The sequence below is a fragment of the Nerophis lumbriciformis genome, linkage group LG18 (assembly GCF_033978685.3).
Source record: "Nerophis lumbriciformis linkage group LG18, RoL_Nlum_v2.1, whole genome shotgun sequence".
In the NCBI taxonomy this organism is placed as follows: Eukaryota; Metazoa; Chordata; class Actinopteri; order Syngnathiformes; family Syngnathidae; genus Nerophis; species Nerophis lumbriciformis.
This window is the reverse complement of record NC_084565.2, coordinates 37,892,501-37,907,151: the sequence shown is the minus strand read 5'-3', so window position 1 is coordinate 37,907,151 and position 14,651 is coordinate 37,892,501. Positions and strand designations below refer to the sequence as shown.

The 14,651-nt window shown below is 41.1% G+C and overlaps 1 protein-coding gene across 1 annotated transcript in view; it reads left to right on the top strand.

The window, feature by feature from the left end:
* The first annotated feature begins 255 nt into the window (after nucleotides 1-255).
* Nucleotides 256-14,651, top strand: part of stil (STIL centriolar assembly protein) — a 24,671-nt gene continuing 10,275 nt past the window's right edge. Inside the window, exons 1-10 of the mRNA XM_061978318.2 lie at nucleotides 256-412; nucleotides 532-623; nucleotides 7,744-7,851; nucleotides 7,916-8,031; nucleotides 12,654-12,835; nucleotides 12,916-13,163; nucleotides 13,227-13,310; nucleotides 14,239-14,325; nucleotides 14,392-14,542; nucleotides 14,613-14,651. The exon at nucleotides 14,613-14,651 is cut by the window's right edge and continues 65 nt beyond it. Of these exons, the coding sequence (XP_061834302.2) occupies nucleotides 544-623; nucleotides 7,744-7,851; nucleotides 7,916-8,031; nucleotides 12,654-12,835; nucleotides 12,916-13,163; nucleotides 13,227-13,310; nucleotides 14,239-14,325; nucleotides 14,392-14,542; nucleotides 14,613-14,651 (1,095 nt within the window). The 5' untranslated portion in view covers nucleotides 256-412; nucleotides 532-543. The remainder of the gene's footprint in view (nucleotides 413-531; nucleotides 624-7,743; nucleotides 7,852-7,915; nucleotides 8,032-12,653; nucleotides 12,836-12,915; nucleotides 13,164-13,226; nucleotides 13,311-14,238; nucleotides 14,326-14,391; nucleotides 14,543-14,612) is intronic.

The following is a 14,651-nucleotide window of genomic DNA, read 5'->3' as shown; positions in this document are numbered from 1 at the left end:
AAAGCGCTATACAAGTACAACCCATATATATATATATATATATATATATATATATATATATATATATATATATATATATAGCCCGGCCCCCGGCCAATTTTTTTTAATCCAATGCGGCCCCCGAGTCAAAAAGTTTGGGGGACCCCTAGTGTAGACGATCCCCCGAGTCCTGCCACCACACGCCATAGTGTACAAGTAGGTACAGACAAACTGCCACACTATTGGTCCAAAGCTGCAACATCACGGTTTCCTATTGGTCTTCAGCACCGGGGCTTCCTATTGGCTGCTGCGTCACCCGCCAGCAGAGTTTCAAAACAGCGCCATGGTCAAATTGCGCTCGAAAGACTAAACTAGTTTCTAAGGTATTCTACGGTCTATACTGAATCGTTCCCGTACTCTGATTATATCCCAGGTGAGTCCAACGTTGAAAACTTTGTACGCCAACGTACGTAGGCGTAAGCTAATGCTAATGCTAATGCTAATGCTAATGCTAATGCGGCTCCAGTGAACAGCGTCTCTCTTGTGTCTCAGCATCGTCTGATCATGAGCTGGCCAGTCAACCTGCGGGATCTACCCGCTGGTGTTTTCCAAAAAGTCTTCTCTCCCGAGAATGTGAGCGTAAGGTGAGCGACAGTGAGCAGCTGTAACAAAGTTTTCTTTAGTGTCACTAACAGGTACACTATAGCAGTGTTTTTCAACCACTGTGCCGCGGCACACTAGTGTGCCGTCAGATACAGTCTGGTGTGCCTTGGGAGATTATGCAATTTCACCTATTTGGGTTAAAAATATTTTTTGCAAACCAGTAATTATAGCCTGCAAATGAATCAGACTCAGAAATACTTTATTAATCCCCGAGGGGAAATTTAAATTTTCCGCACAATCCCATTCAAGATCAGACAAACATTACAGGGGGACAGAACAGGATCGCTGACAGGTCTGCCAACTTCCGGCCCCCCTTACCAAAAAGGTGAGGTAGAGGTAAACAATGGGGGAGAAAAAATAAAATCGGTCTAAGCCTTGGCCCCTGGAGAGAGGGTCTAGACTGAGGCCAAGGGGGGAAAAAAACTCATAGCCATAGCACAGATCATTGTATTCCCTTTATTAGGGATGTCCCGATCCGATATTGATATCGGAAATCAGTCCGATATTAGCCAAAAAAGTGAATATTGGATTTTATCAGACTGAATCTAAAAACTCCGATATAAGCGCTCCGATATAAGCTGTCCATTTACCGCTGCAGCACGTCTATAATAGGTGACTCTGGTTTGATCACACTCCAACACAGTAGGTGGCGGCAATGCCCCTTAATTAACGTTGGTGCCGGCTGCGGAAGAAGAGTATGGCGTCACATTAGTGCCAAAAATCCGAGCGCATAAAAACTGTTATCGCGCGCTGATTCTCCACTTCGTGCGCGCGCAAAAAGGCACCGCGCGCGCACAGAAAGGCACCGCGCGCGCGCACGAAGTTGATAAACAAGCAATTATTTTAATAATTAAATATGGTCATTTTAAATGAATTATTATGATAATTTAATTATTAATTATTTCCAATATGTCTATTTTAATGTATAATTCTATGGCTGGATGTAATAAGGAGTCAGAAAAAAATACAAATAAAAATACAATTAATTTTGATGTTTTTAGCAAAATATAGTAAAAATGTATTTAGTTGTTTTTTTTTAAATTAATAAATATATTTATTTTTAGGTAAGATAAACATAAAAATACAATTTATCTCTAGTCTGGATGATTTAGTTCTTGTCACCCTGTGGTCCTCCCGTCATAAAAAAAGGCTGTCCTCACTCAGGTCCGCATAAAGCTGGAGGGGCGTGGCCTCCAGCTCCAGCTGAAAATCGGGAGGTTTTCGGGAGAGGCGCTGAATTTCGGGAGTCTCCCGGAAAATTCGGGAGGGTTGGCAAGTATGATATATATATATATATATATATATATATATATAGCCCGGCCCCCAGCCAAATTTTTCTAAAAACTCCGATATAAGCGCTCCGATACAAGCTGTCCATTTACCGCTGCAGCACGTCTATAATAGGTGACTCTGGTTTGATCACACTCCAACACAGTAGGTGGCGGCAATGCCCCTTAATTAACGTTGGTGCCGGCTGCGGAAGAAGAGTATGGCGTCACATTAGTGCCAAAAATCCGAGCGCATAAAAACTGTTATCGCGCGCTGATTCTCCACTTCGTGCGCGCGCGCGGTGCCTTTCTGTGCGCGCGCGGTGTCTTTTTGCGCGCGCGCGGTGCCTTTCTGCGCGCTCTTTGTGTACTCCTGGCATCTCTCCTCGCGCTGTCATGTTTCTTTTTGGCACTTTGGGGGCGGGTATGCTTAGACGGCCCCTTCTTTCTGATTGGTCAGGCGAAAAATGCTCAGAGCCAATCAGAAGTATAGCAGGGCGGGTCATCGTCAATATGTATCAAGATTTACGGAGGAAGAAGTGGATAAAAAAAATGTTGCGCGCTGATGAAGGTTATTTCATACCACATAAACACAATACAGGGTAATACAAAATGTGACCCAAATAAATAATAAGACAACAAACACCATAATCACATCTTTCAGCCAGAACTGGTCCACCAGCAATAACATCCAACCATAACATTATTTTATATTTTCACTTCTTCTTGAACATTTGTTTTCTAATTTATGGAATTTCTTTTGATTCAGGAATCAAATTAATGAAATAATCTTTGAATTTTGTTTTTTAAATGTTAAAAATAGCTTTTAATAATGTATTCTGAAACAGTTTAAAATAATCAGAGAACTGACTAACACTGACCCTACACAACTATGTTGCACAATTAAGTCTTTTTTTTTTTAAAGCTAAAGAGGTAATTTCAACAGGTACAGCATCTTATGTCATATCTACATGTAATAAGATTTGTAACAAGGCAAACCGTTTGTAAATTGGTCGAAAATCGAACAAGTTATGGTAATTTAATTAGTACATGTACCATTGACATCGATGTAATGATTGAGGCTAGATGTCCGAGGTAAGATGGCTACAACGTTGCTACGCTGGAGAATCATTGGTCATATGAAAAATGCTCACAGCCAATCAGAAAGAAGGGGCCGTCTAAGCATACCCGCCCCCAAAGTGCCAAAAAGAAACATGACAGCGCGAGGAGAGATGCCAGGAGTACACAGAGAGCGCGCAGAAAGGCACCGCGCGCGCGAAAAAGGGTGTCGCGCGCGCGAAAAAGGGTGTCGCGCGCGCACGAAGTGGAGAATCAGTGCGCGATAACAGTTTTTATGCGCTCGGATTTTTGGCACTAATGTGACGCCATACAAGAGCGTCTCTGATCCAGCATGCACAGCCCACGTGATCACAACAACGACAACGCGTGTGCTTGCAGCAAAGTGTAGTGATGTCGGCTGTGTGGAAGTATTTTAACCTAAACTCGGACAAAGACGTTGCCGCTAAATGCAACATTTGTCAGGCGCGAGTGTCCCGTGGAGGGACAGAACCGGGAAGGTTCAATACAAGCAACCTCATCGCACATTTGAAAAAAACACCACAAAAAAGAACGTGAGGATTTTCGCGAGAGCAGCAAGGCGAAGCAACGAACCTCTGGCTCGCTTCAGCAACCCACGCTGGCCGAAAGCTTTGCAAGACGTGACAAACTACCACGGGACAGCAAAAAGGCAATGGCCATAACAGAAAAGATAGCCCAGTTTATTGTGCTTGATGACCAGCCCCCGTCGGTGGTGAGTAATGTCGGGTTTGAACGCTTAATGGAGCACCTCGGACCTCGCTACATTATTCCTAGCCGCCACTACATTGTAGACAAAACTATACTATCCAACATATGCTGACAGTAAAAAAATAACTGAAGTACCATCTCAGTGGCCTAGTGGTTAGAGTGTCCGCCCTGAGATCGGTAGGTTGTGAGTTCAAACCCTAGCCGAGTCATACCAAAGACTATAAAAATGGGACCCATTACCTCCCTGCTTGGCACTCAGCATCAAGGGTTGGAATTAGGGGTTAAATCACCAAAAATGATTCCCGGGCGCGGAACCGCTGCTGCCCACTGCTCCCCTCACCTCCCAGGGGGTGAACAAGGGGATGGATCAAATGCAGAGGACAAATTTCACCACACCTAGTGTGTGTGTGACAATCATTGGTACTTTAACTTAACTTTAAGTGAAGTTGAATTGTTTGCACTTTAAAACGTTTTTTTTTTTTAATTGGATTTATTTAGGTTATTTTTCAGGGTCTTCTAATTTATTTTTAATGTATTCTATTCAATTGTATAATTATGTTGGTATTAGTGGTTATTTTGCACTTTAAATATAACATTTAGTTTTTATTGGATTTGTTGAGGTAATACTCTTATGTTGAAGGTTAAAATTTATGCAACCAATTGGTTAATAATAAATGGGTCAGTTTTTCCTATACCTACCTACTCTTGCTGACTATTGTTTTCTGTTTTAACACTACAACATCAGTAACAGTAACATCACTTTATCAAGCCTTTTCTAACATTCCACACAACAAAATAAGGAATAAATATATGTATGATTCCTGCCTATATCGTATCGTATTGATATCGGTATCGGCCAATACTCAAGGCTACAATATCGGTATCGTATCGGAAGTGAAAAAGTTGTATCGGGACATCCCTACCGTTTATATCAGGGGTGCTCATTACGTCGATCGCGAGCTACCGGTCGATCTCGGAGGGTGTGTCAGTCGATCACCAGCCAGGCATTAAAAAAATAGTCCTAAAAATGAGCGATCATAAATCTTCACTATGACGTCACTTTCGTCACTTGATTGACATTCACGACACCCGAGGGTTTTCTGAGATGACGCTGGCTGCTGCCAGCTCATTAAAATTACCGACTGGAAGGCGAGAAACACTTTATTTCAACAGACTCTGGCGCCGTACCTGTCGTCAAAACTCCAAAGACCGACTGCACAGTTGCACAATAAAAGCGCTACTTCATCCTGCCTGCGCTACCAAAATAAGAGTCTCAGAAAGCTGGCGTGCACAAGCTAGCAAGCTACGGAGTTTGCCGACAATGTATTTCTTGTAAAGTGTATACAAAGGAGTACGGAAGCTGGATAAATAAAATGCCAAAAACCAACCACTTTCATGTGGTATTGGACAGAAAGGAGGACTTTTTTTCTCCTCCATTCGAAAATGCGGACCTTATCAGCACTACTGTCTGATTCCAATCAATGCAAGTCATCAGAATCAGGTAATACACCAACTTATATTCTTGTCTTCATGAAAGAAAGGAATCTATATGTGTGAAACATGCTTGTATTATCTCTAAACACTTTTAACTTATTAACAATATTAACTATATGTGTTAAACATGCTTGTATTATCTTTAAACACCTTTAACTTATTAACAATATTAACTATATGTGTTAAACATGCTTGTATTATCTTTAAACACCTTTAACTTATTACCAATATTAACTATAAGTGTTAAACATGCTTGTATTATATTTAAACACCTTTAACTTGTTAACAATATTAACTATGTGTTAAACATTCTTGTATTATCATTAAACACCTTTAATTTATTAACAATATTAACTATATGTGTTAAACATGCTTGCATTATCACTAAACATCTTTAACTTGTTAACAATATTAACTATATGTGTTAAACATGTTTGCATTATCTTTAAACACCTTAAACTTAACAATATTAACTATATGTGTTAAACATGTTTGCATTATCTTTAAACACCTTAAACTTAACAATATTAACTATATGTGTTAAACATGCTTGTATTATCATTAATCACCTTTAACTTGTTAAGAATATTAACTATATGTATTAAACAAACTTGTATTTTCATTAAACACCTTTGATTTATTAACAATATTAACTATATGTGTTAAACATGCTTGTATTATCATTAATCACCTTTAACTTGTTAACAATATTAACTATATGTATTAAACAAACTTGTATTTTCATTAAACACCTTTAATTTATTAACTATATGTGTTAAACATGCTTGTATTATCATTAAACACCTTTAACTTGTTAACAAAAACATATGTTTCATAAATAAGTAAATATAAATTATATATATGAATGAGGTAGATCCCCACGACTTGATCAATTGAAAAGTAGCTCGCCTGCAGAAAAAGTATGAGCACCCCTGCTTTATATTTACATCTAACACAATTTCCCAACTCATATGGAAACAGGGTTTGTAGAAGTGGCTGGTTGCATCAGCTCTGCTCTTTTAAAGTCCTTAATGTCCTTTGTGTTCTTTGATGTTGGATGTTTTCCCTCTTACACACGTGTAAGAGGGAAAACATCCAACATCAAAGGACACATGAAGTTTGGAGCTCTGTAGTCTTTGCACTATGCGCTTCAGCATCCGCTGACCCCTCTCTGTCAGTTTACGCGGCCTACCACTTGGTGGCTGAGTTGCTGTTGTTCCCAAACTCTTCACTTTTCTTATAATAAAGCCGACTGTTGACTTTGGAATATTCAGGAGCGAGGAAATTTCACGACTGGATTTGTTGCACAGGTGGAATCCTATGACAGTTCCACGCTGGAAATCACTGAGAGCGGCCCATTCTTTCACAAATGTTTGTAGAAACAGTCTCCATGCCTAAGTGCTTGATTTTATACACCTGTGGCCGGACACGACAGAGAACACAGTTTTCGTCATCATTGTTCAAATATTGTGACGTCTGTCGAGACGCTTATCTCCATTCGGTGCCACACGTCCACACCATCAAAATGCCGAGGCAAACATTTCCACATCAACACCGTATGAAAAAATTTATGATTTTTTTTTAGTTGTGATTTCCTTATCTGCATGAAAGTTTAAAAGTAGCATATATTAATGCAGTATGAAGAAGAATGTTTTAATGTAGACATGCAAGCCTTGAAAGACAATTTTGAAAATCAAGACTACATTTCCTGCAAATGGGTGCATTTCTACCCTATATTTTAACTTTAGATTTATTCTCATATCAAACTCTTTTGGCTGTCTTTTTGACACTTACATCCGGCGCCCCCCTCCACACCCTGGATTATTAATAATGTAAATAATTCAATGTGATTATCTTGTGTGATGACTGTGTTATGATGATAGTATATATCTGTATCTTGAATCAATTTAAGTGAACCCCGACTTAAACAAGTTGAAAAACGTATTGGGGTGTTACCATTTAGTGGTCAATTGTACGGAATATGTACTTCACTGTGCAACCTACTAATAAAAGTCTCAATCAATCAAAACACATAGAATCATCATACTGCTGTGATTATATGCATCAAGTGCTCATTCAAGGCTATAGCAAAATATCCACATATATATCGTGTATCGCAATATGGCCTTAAAATATGGCAATATTAAAAAAAGGCCATATCGCCCAGCCCTTGTTTCAATGATGCCATTTCTGTTTGTCATGTTTAATTTTTTCTATTTTGTGTTTATCCTTGAATAAACAGGTCAGTTTCTTGTTACCAACCATTGTGTATTATTCAAACTCACCTAATTCAGCTGGCTAGTTGTTATCAAGAGTACTAAAACCCTTTTCAACATGATTCTGACAACTAAGTAGGCTAAATAACTTTAAACTTTAATACATGCTCGGATAGGCCAGTATCGGACAGTATCGGTATCGGTCAGTATCGGTATCGGATCGGAAGTGCAAAAACAATATCGGTATCGGATCGGAAGTGCAAAAACCTAGATCGGGACATCCCTATTCAGGTTAACGTGTCATTATCTCTGTGTAGGCCTGCAGGAACGCCCCTGACATCCCTGAGCTTCCCCAAATCCAGATCTGCTCTGTGGGATGTGAGTCCTGTAGGAGAAAAGCTCTGCCTCCAGCTGTGCTCTCCCAGGTAAACTCTGACCATTTTGTATGCCGGGACTCTTTCTGAATTCAACCCGTGTGTGTGTGTGCAGGATGCCTCGGCTCCTCCTGCGTGAGAAAGCCCTTCGTCTGGCGCAGCGTCACGCCCGCCGCTGCAAAAAGTCACATGTTCCCTTCTTCTTCCTGGGCTCCGTCTCCGTGGATGCAGGTCAGAGGTCGCCGCCATCATAAGTTTGCGTGATGGTGCAGATGCGGTCCTTAATAGTTCAAATGTATCCGACAGTAGCAATCGGCCCAATGTGAAAAGATTCATTGAAATTTACGAAAAAACGTGGAATTTCTTTTCATGTCAAAATATAAATTCAGCATTTTTTTAAATGAAATGTCAGTAAAAAATAAGATTTTTACAAAATGTATGGAACGCTCGTCTCAGCCGCAGGTAATCTCTTTCCTCGCCGCACCGAGTTGGGAGATGTTCAGGAGCACCGAAACAAGCTCAGTCTTTAGCGGAGCGTAGGGCTGGGCGATATGGCCTTTTATTAATATCTCAATATTTTTAGGCCATGTCACGATACACCATATATATCTGGATATTTTGCCTTAGTCTTGAATGAACACTTAATGCATATAATCACAGCAGTATGATGATTTTATGTGTCTACATTAAAACATTCTTCTTCATACTACATTAATATATGCTACTTTTAAACTTTCATGCAGAGAGGGAAATCACAACTAAAAGTGTATTTATGAAACAGTTATTAAGCAGTGGCACAAACATTCATGTCATTTCCAGAACAGAAAGTGCAAGATTGTCAGAGACATTTTAAAACAAGCTATTAGTGCACTTTAGTGCATGATGTCACTAAGATGACATATCAAAACAACACTCAATTAAAGTGCACTTTTTGTACAGAACGCCACTACAATAGTTTAAAACAAATAAAGTGCACTTTTGTGAACTGCATTCGGCAAAATGCAGTTTTTGCTGACAAGCACAATAAAGATATTTATAGTAGGGGGAAAAGTTCCATCCATCCATCCATTTCCTACCGCTTATTCCCTTTGGGGTCGCGGGGGCGCTGGAGCCTATCTCAGCTACAATCGGGCGGAAGGCGGGGTACACCCTGGACAAGTCGCCTCCTCATCGCAGGGCCAACACAGATAGACAGACAACATTCACACTCACATTCACACACTAGGGCCAATTTAGTGTTGCCAATCAACCTATCCCCAGGTGCATGTTTTTGGAGGTGGGAGGAAGCCGGAGTACCCGAAGGGAACCCACGCAGTCACGGGGAGAACATGCAAACTCCACACAGAAAGATCCCGGGATTGAACCCAAGACTACTCAGGACCTTCGTATTGTGAGGCAGATGCACTAACCCCTCTTCCACCGTGTTGTACTCCTTAAAACACAAAAAATGTACCAAAAATGAACTGGAACTGTGGTCCAAAAACCCAGGTACCCTTGTTTACCTGCATCGTTGCACTCCAAGTACAGTACGTATGCACATTTATCCGCCATGTGATATCTATAAAGCAGAAATTGTGTGGAAGTATGCATGCACAAAGACTTTGAAGTCTTTTTTTTTTTTTTTTAGATTTAAGTACCGTATTTTTCTGACTATAGGGCGCACTTAAAATCCTTTCATTTTCTCAAAAATCGACAGTGCGCCTTATAACCCGGTGCGCCTAATCTACAGCATAATTCTGGTTGTGCTTACCGACCTCGAAGCAATTTTATTTGGTACATGGTGTAATAAGTGTGACCGGTAGATGGCAGTCCCACATAAGAGATACGTGTAGACTGCAAGATGACGCCAGTAAACACCACCAAAACTTTAAATGTTTCATTGAGAATATAGAACATTACACACGGCGCTCAAAAATCTGTCAAAATGTTTTTAGTACGACGTCGGTAAGCTATGAAGCCGCACCGCTTGATGGATTGTCGGCGCGTTAAACATACGAGTATTATTATGGTGCGTGTATAAGGACCGCAAAATGGCACCTATTAGCAGATGTTATCAGGCGTTTTGTTTCGCAATGTTATGCAACACCAACTTTTCTTACCTTCTGGTACCTGCTGATCTGTATTTGGGATCTGCATATCTCCTGAAAATGTGCGCGTGTCCGCCAATGTCGTACGTGCCGACACCATAGTCGATGAACTTCTTCTTTTTCTCTACCTTCTTATGTGGCATTCATCTTCCGCTGTTGCCATTTCTAATATAAAGTAGTGTAAAGTTCTTACTTATCTGTCAGGGGACTAGCTATGTGGAGTTATGTACTTAACAAAAAAAGGTGAAATAACTGAAAACATGATTTATATTCTAGTTTGGAGCTTCAAGCACACCTGTGAAGTGAAAACCATTTCAGGTGACTACCTCTTGAAGCTCATGGAGAGAATGCCAAAAGTGCAAAGCAGTAATCGGAGCAAAGGTAGCTATTTTGAAGAAACTACAATATAAAACATGTTTTCAGGTATTTGACCTTTTTTTTGTTAAGTACATAACTCCACATGTGTTCATTCATAGTTTTGGTGCATTCAGTGACAATCTACAATGTAAATAGTCATGAAAATAAAGAAAACACATTGAATGAGAAGGTGTGTCCAAACTTTTGGCCTGTACTGTATGTTATTTTCTCACATAAGGATTTTGAACGATAGACAAAACTCCCCCCAAAAAAGTGAGCTTCACCTTTTAACATCAAGCGTTAGCTTTGCTAGGTTCCTTCCGTGCAAGAAACGACTTCCATGGACACACCCGCCTTGCACATGTCTCAAACATGCTGAGAGTCAGTCATGAACCTGGTGCACCGCATTCTTCACGGTAGCGAAAAACTGTATCTCACTGTAATTGTATGCATGTTTGAAATAATTAACTAACACCACAACCATTAGCATGGTGTGTGGTTATGTGTCTTCAGCTGCTTCATGCTGCTAATATGGCTAATAAATCCATCTCCAGCGCCACCAAGAGGCTGAAAACATGATTTAAATGAGTTTAGTTAGCATGCTAGAAAACAAGATGTTAGCTCTTAGCTCAGATGCACAACTTGGAGCGGTATAGCTCGGTTGGTAGAGTGGCCGTGCCGGCAACTAGAGGGTTCCAGGTTCGATCCCCGCTTCCGCCATCCTAGTCACTGCCGTTGTGGCCTTAGACAAACTTTAATGATCCACAAGGGAAATTGTTCCACACAGGAGCTCATTTACAATGATGGAAAGTGTAAGGATGGAAAGGACAATGCAGGTATAGACTAAATATAGCGATATAAAATATAACATACGTAATATTTACATAATATAGGTACAGTGTATTATATATACCAGGGATGCTCACACTTTTTCTGCAGGCGAGCTACTTTTCAATTGATCAAGTCGTGGGGATCTACCTCATTCATATATATAATTTATATGTACTTATTTATGAAATATATGTTTTTGTTAACAAGTTAAAGGTGTTTAATGATAATGCAAGCATGTTTAACACATATAGTTAATATTGTTAACAAGTTAAAGGTGTTTAAAGATAATGCAAGCATGTTTAACACATATAGTTAATATTGTTAATACATTAAAGGTGTTTAGTGATAATACAAGTATGTTTAATACATATAGTTAATATTGTTAACAAGTTAAAGGTGTTTAAAGATAATGCAAGCATGTTTAACACATATAGTTAATATTGTTAACAACTTAAAGGTGGTTAAAGATAATGCAAGCATGTTTAACACATATAGTTAATATTGTTAACAACTTAAAGGTGGTTAAAGATAATACAAGCATGTTTAACACATATAGTTAATATTGTTAACAACTTAAAGGTGGTTAAAGATAATACAAGCATGTTTAACATATAGTTAATATTGTTAACAAGTTAAAGGTGTTTAAAGATAATACAAGCATGTTTAACACATATAGATTCCTTTCTTTCATGAAGACAAGAATGTAAGTTGGTGTATTACCTGATTCTGATGACTTGCATTAATTGGAATCAGACAGTGGTGCTGATAACGTCCGCGTTTTCGAATGGAGGAGAAAAAAAGTTCTCCTTTCTGTCCAATACCACATGAAAGTGGTTGGTTTTTGGCATCTTATTTGTCCAGCTTCCGTACTCCTTTGTATACACTTTACAAGAAATACATTGTCGGCAAACTCCGTAGCTTGCTAGCTTGTGCACGCCAGCTTTCTGAGACACTTATTTTGGTAGCGCAGGCAGGATGAAGCAGAGCTTTTATTGTGCAACTGTGCAGTCGGTCTTTGGAGTTTTGACGACAGGTACGGCGCCAGAGTCTGTTGAAATAAAGTGTTTCTCGCCTTCCAGTCGGTAATTTTAATGAGCTGGCAGCAGCCAGCGTCATCTCAGAAGACCCTCGGGTGCCGTGAATGTCAATCAAGTGACGAAAGTGACGTCATAGTGAAGATTTATGATCGCTCATTTTTAGGACTATTTTTTTAATGCCTGGCTGGTGATCGACTGACACACCCTCCGAGATCGACCGGTAGATCGCGATCGACGTAATGAGCACCCCTGATATATACTGATATATTATATTATATTATCCATCCATCCATCCATTTTCTACCGCTTGTCCCTTATTATGTCTATATCATATATACAATATATAACAATTACCATGTACAACAACTTGGGCAAGACACTTTACCCACCTTCTCCCAGTGCCACCCACACTGGTTTAAATGTAACTTAGATATTGGCTTTCACTATGTAAAAGTGCTTTGAGTCACTAGAGAAAAGCGCTATATAAATATAATTCACTTCATGTGTGTTCTCTCTGTGACGTCCCTCTTGTCTCATCCAGATGAGGAGGGTGTGACTGTCAATCTGGACCGCTTTGATCCAGGTCGAGACCAACCTGGAACATCAGATCGCGTTCCCACTGTTTTGATACCGGCAGATGTCCTGGTTCCGTGTGTGTTCTCCACTCAGAAGACATGTGACGACAACGTCCAATCCGAGGCCGAGCTGTATTCCTCCTCCTCTGTAAGTCCCCCGGCCATCATGTCCGTGCCTGTCCCACATGCTCAGGTCGCCTCATTGTGTGTTTGTGGGCTGGCGCCCAGGACTTGCAGCGCTACGTCAGCGGCCGACAGACCCTCAATCTGTCTCAGCTCATAAAGGTCAAGGGTCGTATCAACTGCCAACTGCTGGCCGACACTGCGCTCTTCGATCTCAGCTGGTCGTATGTCTGCCCGTCCACCTGCCTGGACGTCCAGCCGGTCCGAGCCATCCCCATCATCCCCACGGCGCTACACAGGAGTCTGACCAGCCTGGGCCTGGCGGCGCCGCCCCCCACCATCCACCGGCGAGGGTGAGACGACCGTACCGGGTGGCCAGTGTAGAACACATGCTCATGTTTAACGTGCGTGTGCAGGTTTCTGACCATGGATAAGACCAGGAAGCTGGTTTTGGTGCTGGAATCTGACCCCAAAGCCTCCAAGCTGCCGCTGGTCGGGCTGTAAGTCAACCACACGACTAGGGATGTCCGATAATATTGGACTGCCGATATTATTGGCCGATAAATGCTTTAAAATGTAATATCGGAAATTATCGGTATCTGTTTCAAAATGATCGGTATCTGTTTCAAAAAGTAAAATGTATGACTTTTTAAAACGCCGCTGTGTACACTGACGTAGGGAGAAGTGCAGAGTGCCAATAAACCTTAAAGGCACTGCCTTTGCGTGCCGGCCCAGTCACATAATATCTACGGCTTTTCACACACACAAGTGAATGCAAGGCATATTTGGTCAACAGCCATACAGGCCACAGTGAGGGTGGCCGTATAAACATCTTTAACACTGTTACAAATATGCGCCACACTGTGAACCCACACCAAACAAGAATGACAAGCACATTTCGGGAGAACGCCCGCACCGTAACACAACGTAAACACAACAGAACAAATACCCAGAAACCCCCTTGCAGCACTAACTCTTCCGGGACGCTACGATATACACCCCACCTCAACCCCGCCCACCTCAACCTCCTCATGCTCTCTCAGGGAGAGCATGTCCCAAATTTCAAGCTGCTGTTTTGAGGCATGTTAAAAAAAAAATAATGCACTTTGTGACTTCAATAATAAATATGGCAGTGCCATGTTGGCATTTTTCTTCCATAACTTGAGTTGATTTATTTTGGAAAACCTTGTTACATTGTTTAATGCATCCAGCGGCGCGTCACAACAAAATTAGGCATAATAATGTGTTAATTCCACCACTGTATATATCGGTATCGCTTGATATCGGTAATTAAGAGTTGGACAATATCAGAATATGGGATATCGGCAAAAAAGCCATTATCGGACCTCTCTACACACGACACAAGCATGTGATGGATCGAGAGCCGCGACTTGTGTTGATTTGATCTTTACCGATGTTGTGTGACAGCTGGATGAGTGGCGTCATCCACGTGTGCAATCCTCAGGTGTGGGCCTGGTGTCTGCGGTTCCTCTTTAGCTCCGCCCTCCAGGACAGGTGGGTGTGTCCACAGGTGAACGTCTACTCGTTGTTGACGTATATCAACGCTGTGTTTTGTTTCAGGGTACTGTCAGAAAATGGCTCTTTCCTGCTCGTCATCTTTGGCTCCACCCACAGAGACCCTCAGTTCTTCCAGTGTCGAGGTTCTGGTTCTGACGGTGGCCAAATGGACTGCCGGTTGTTAAGCGCCACCGAAGCCGTCACGCTCTACCAGGTGTGTATTTTCTCCTGAAGATTGTCCTTGAGATGACAGTGCGGAGGAATGACGGCTTCTGTGTGGTCAGGAGGTGAAACCGGCAGACCAGCAGACTTTGCACTTTGAT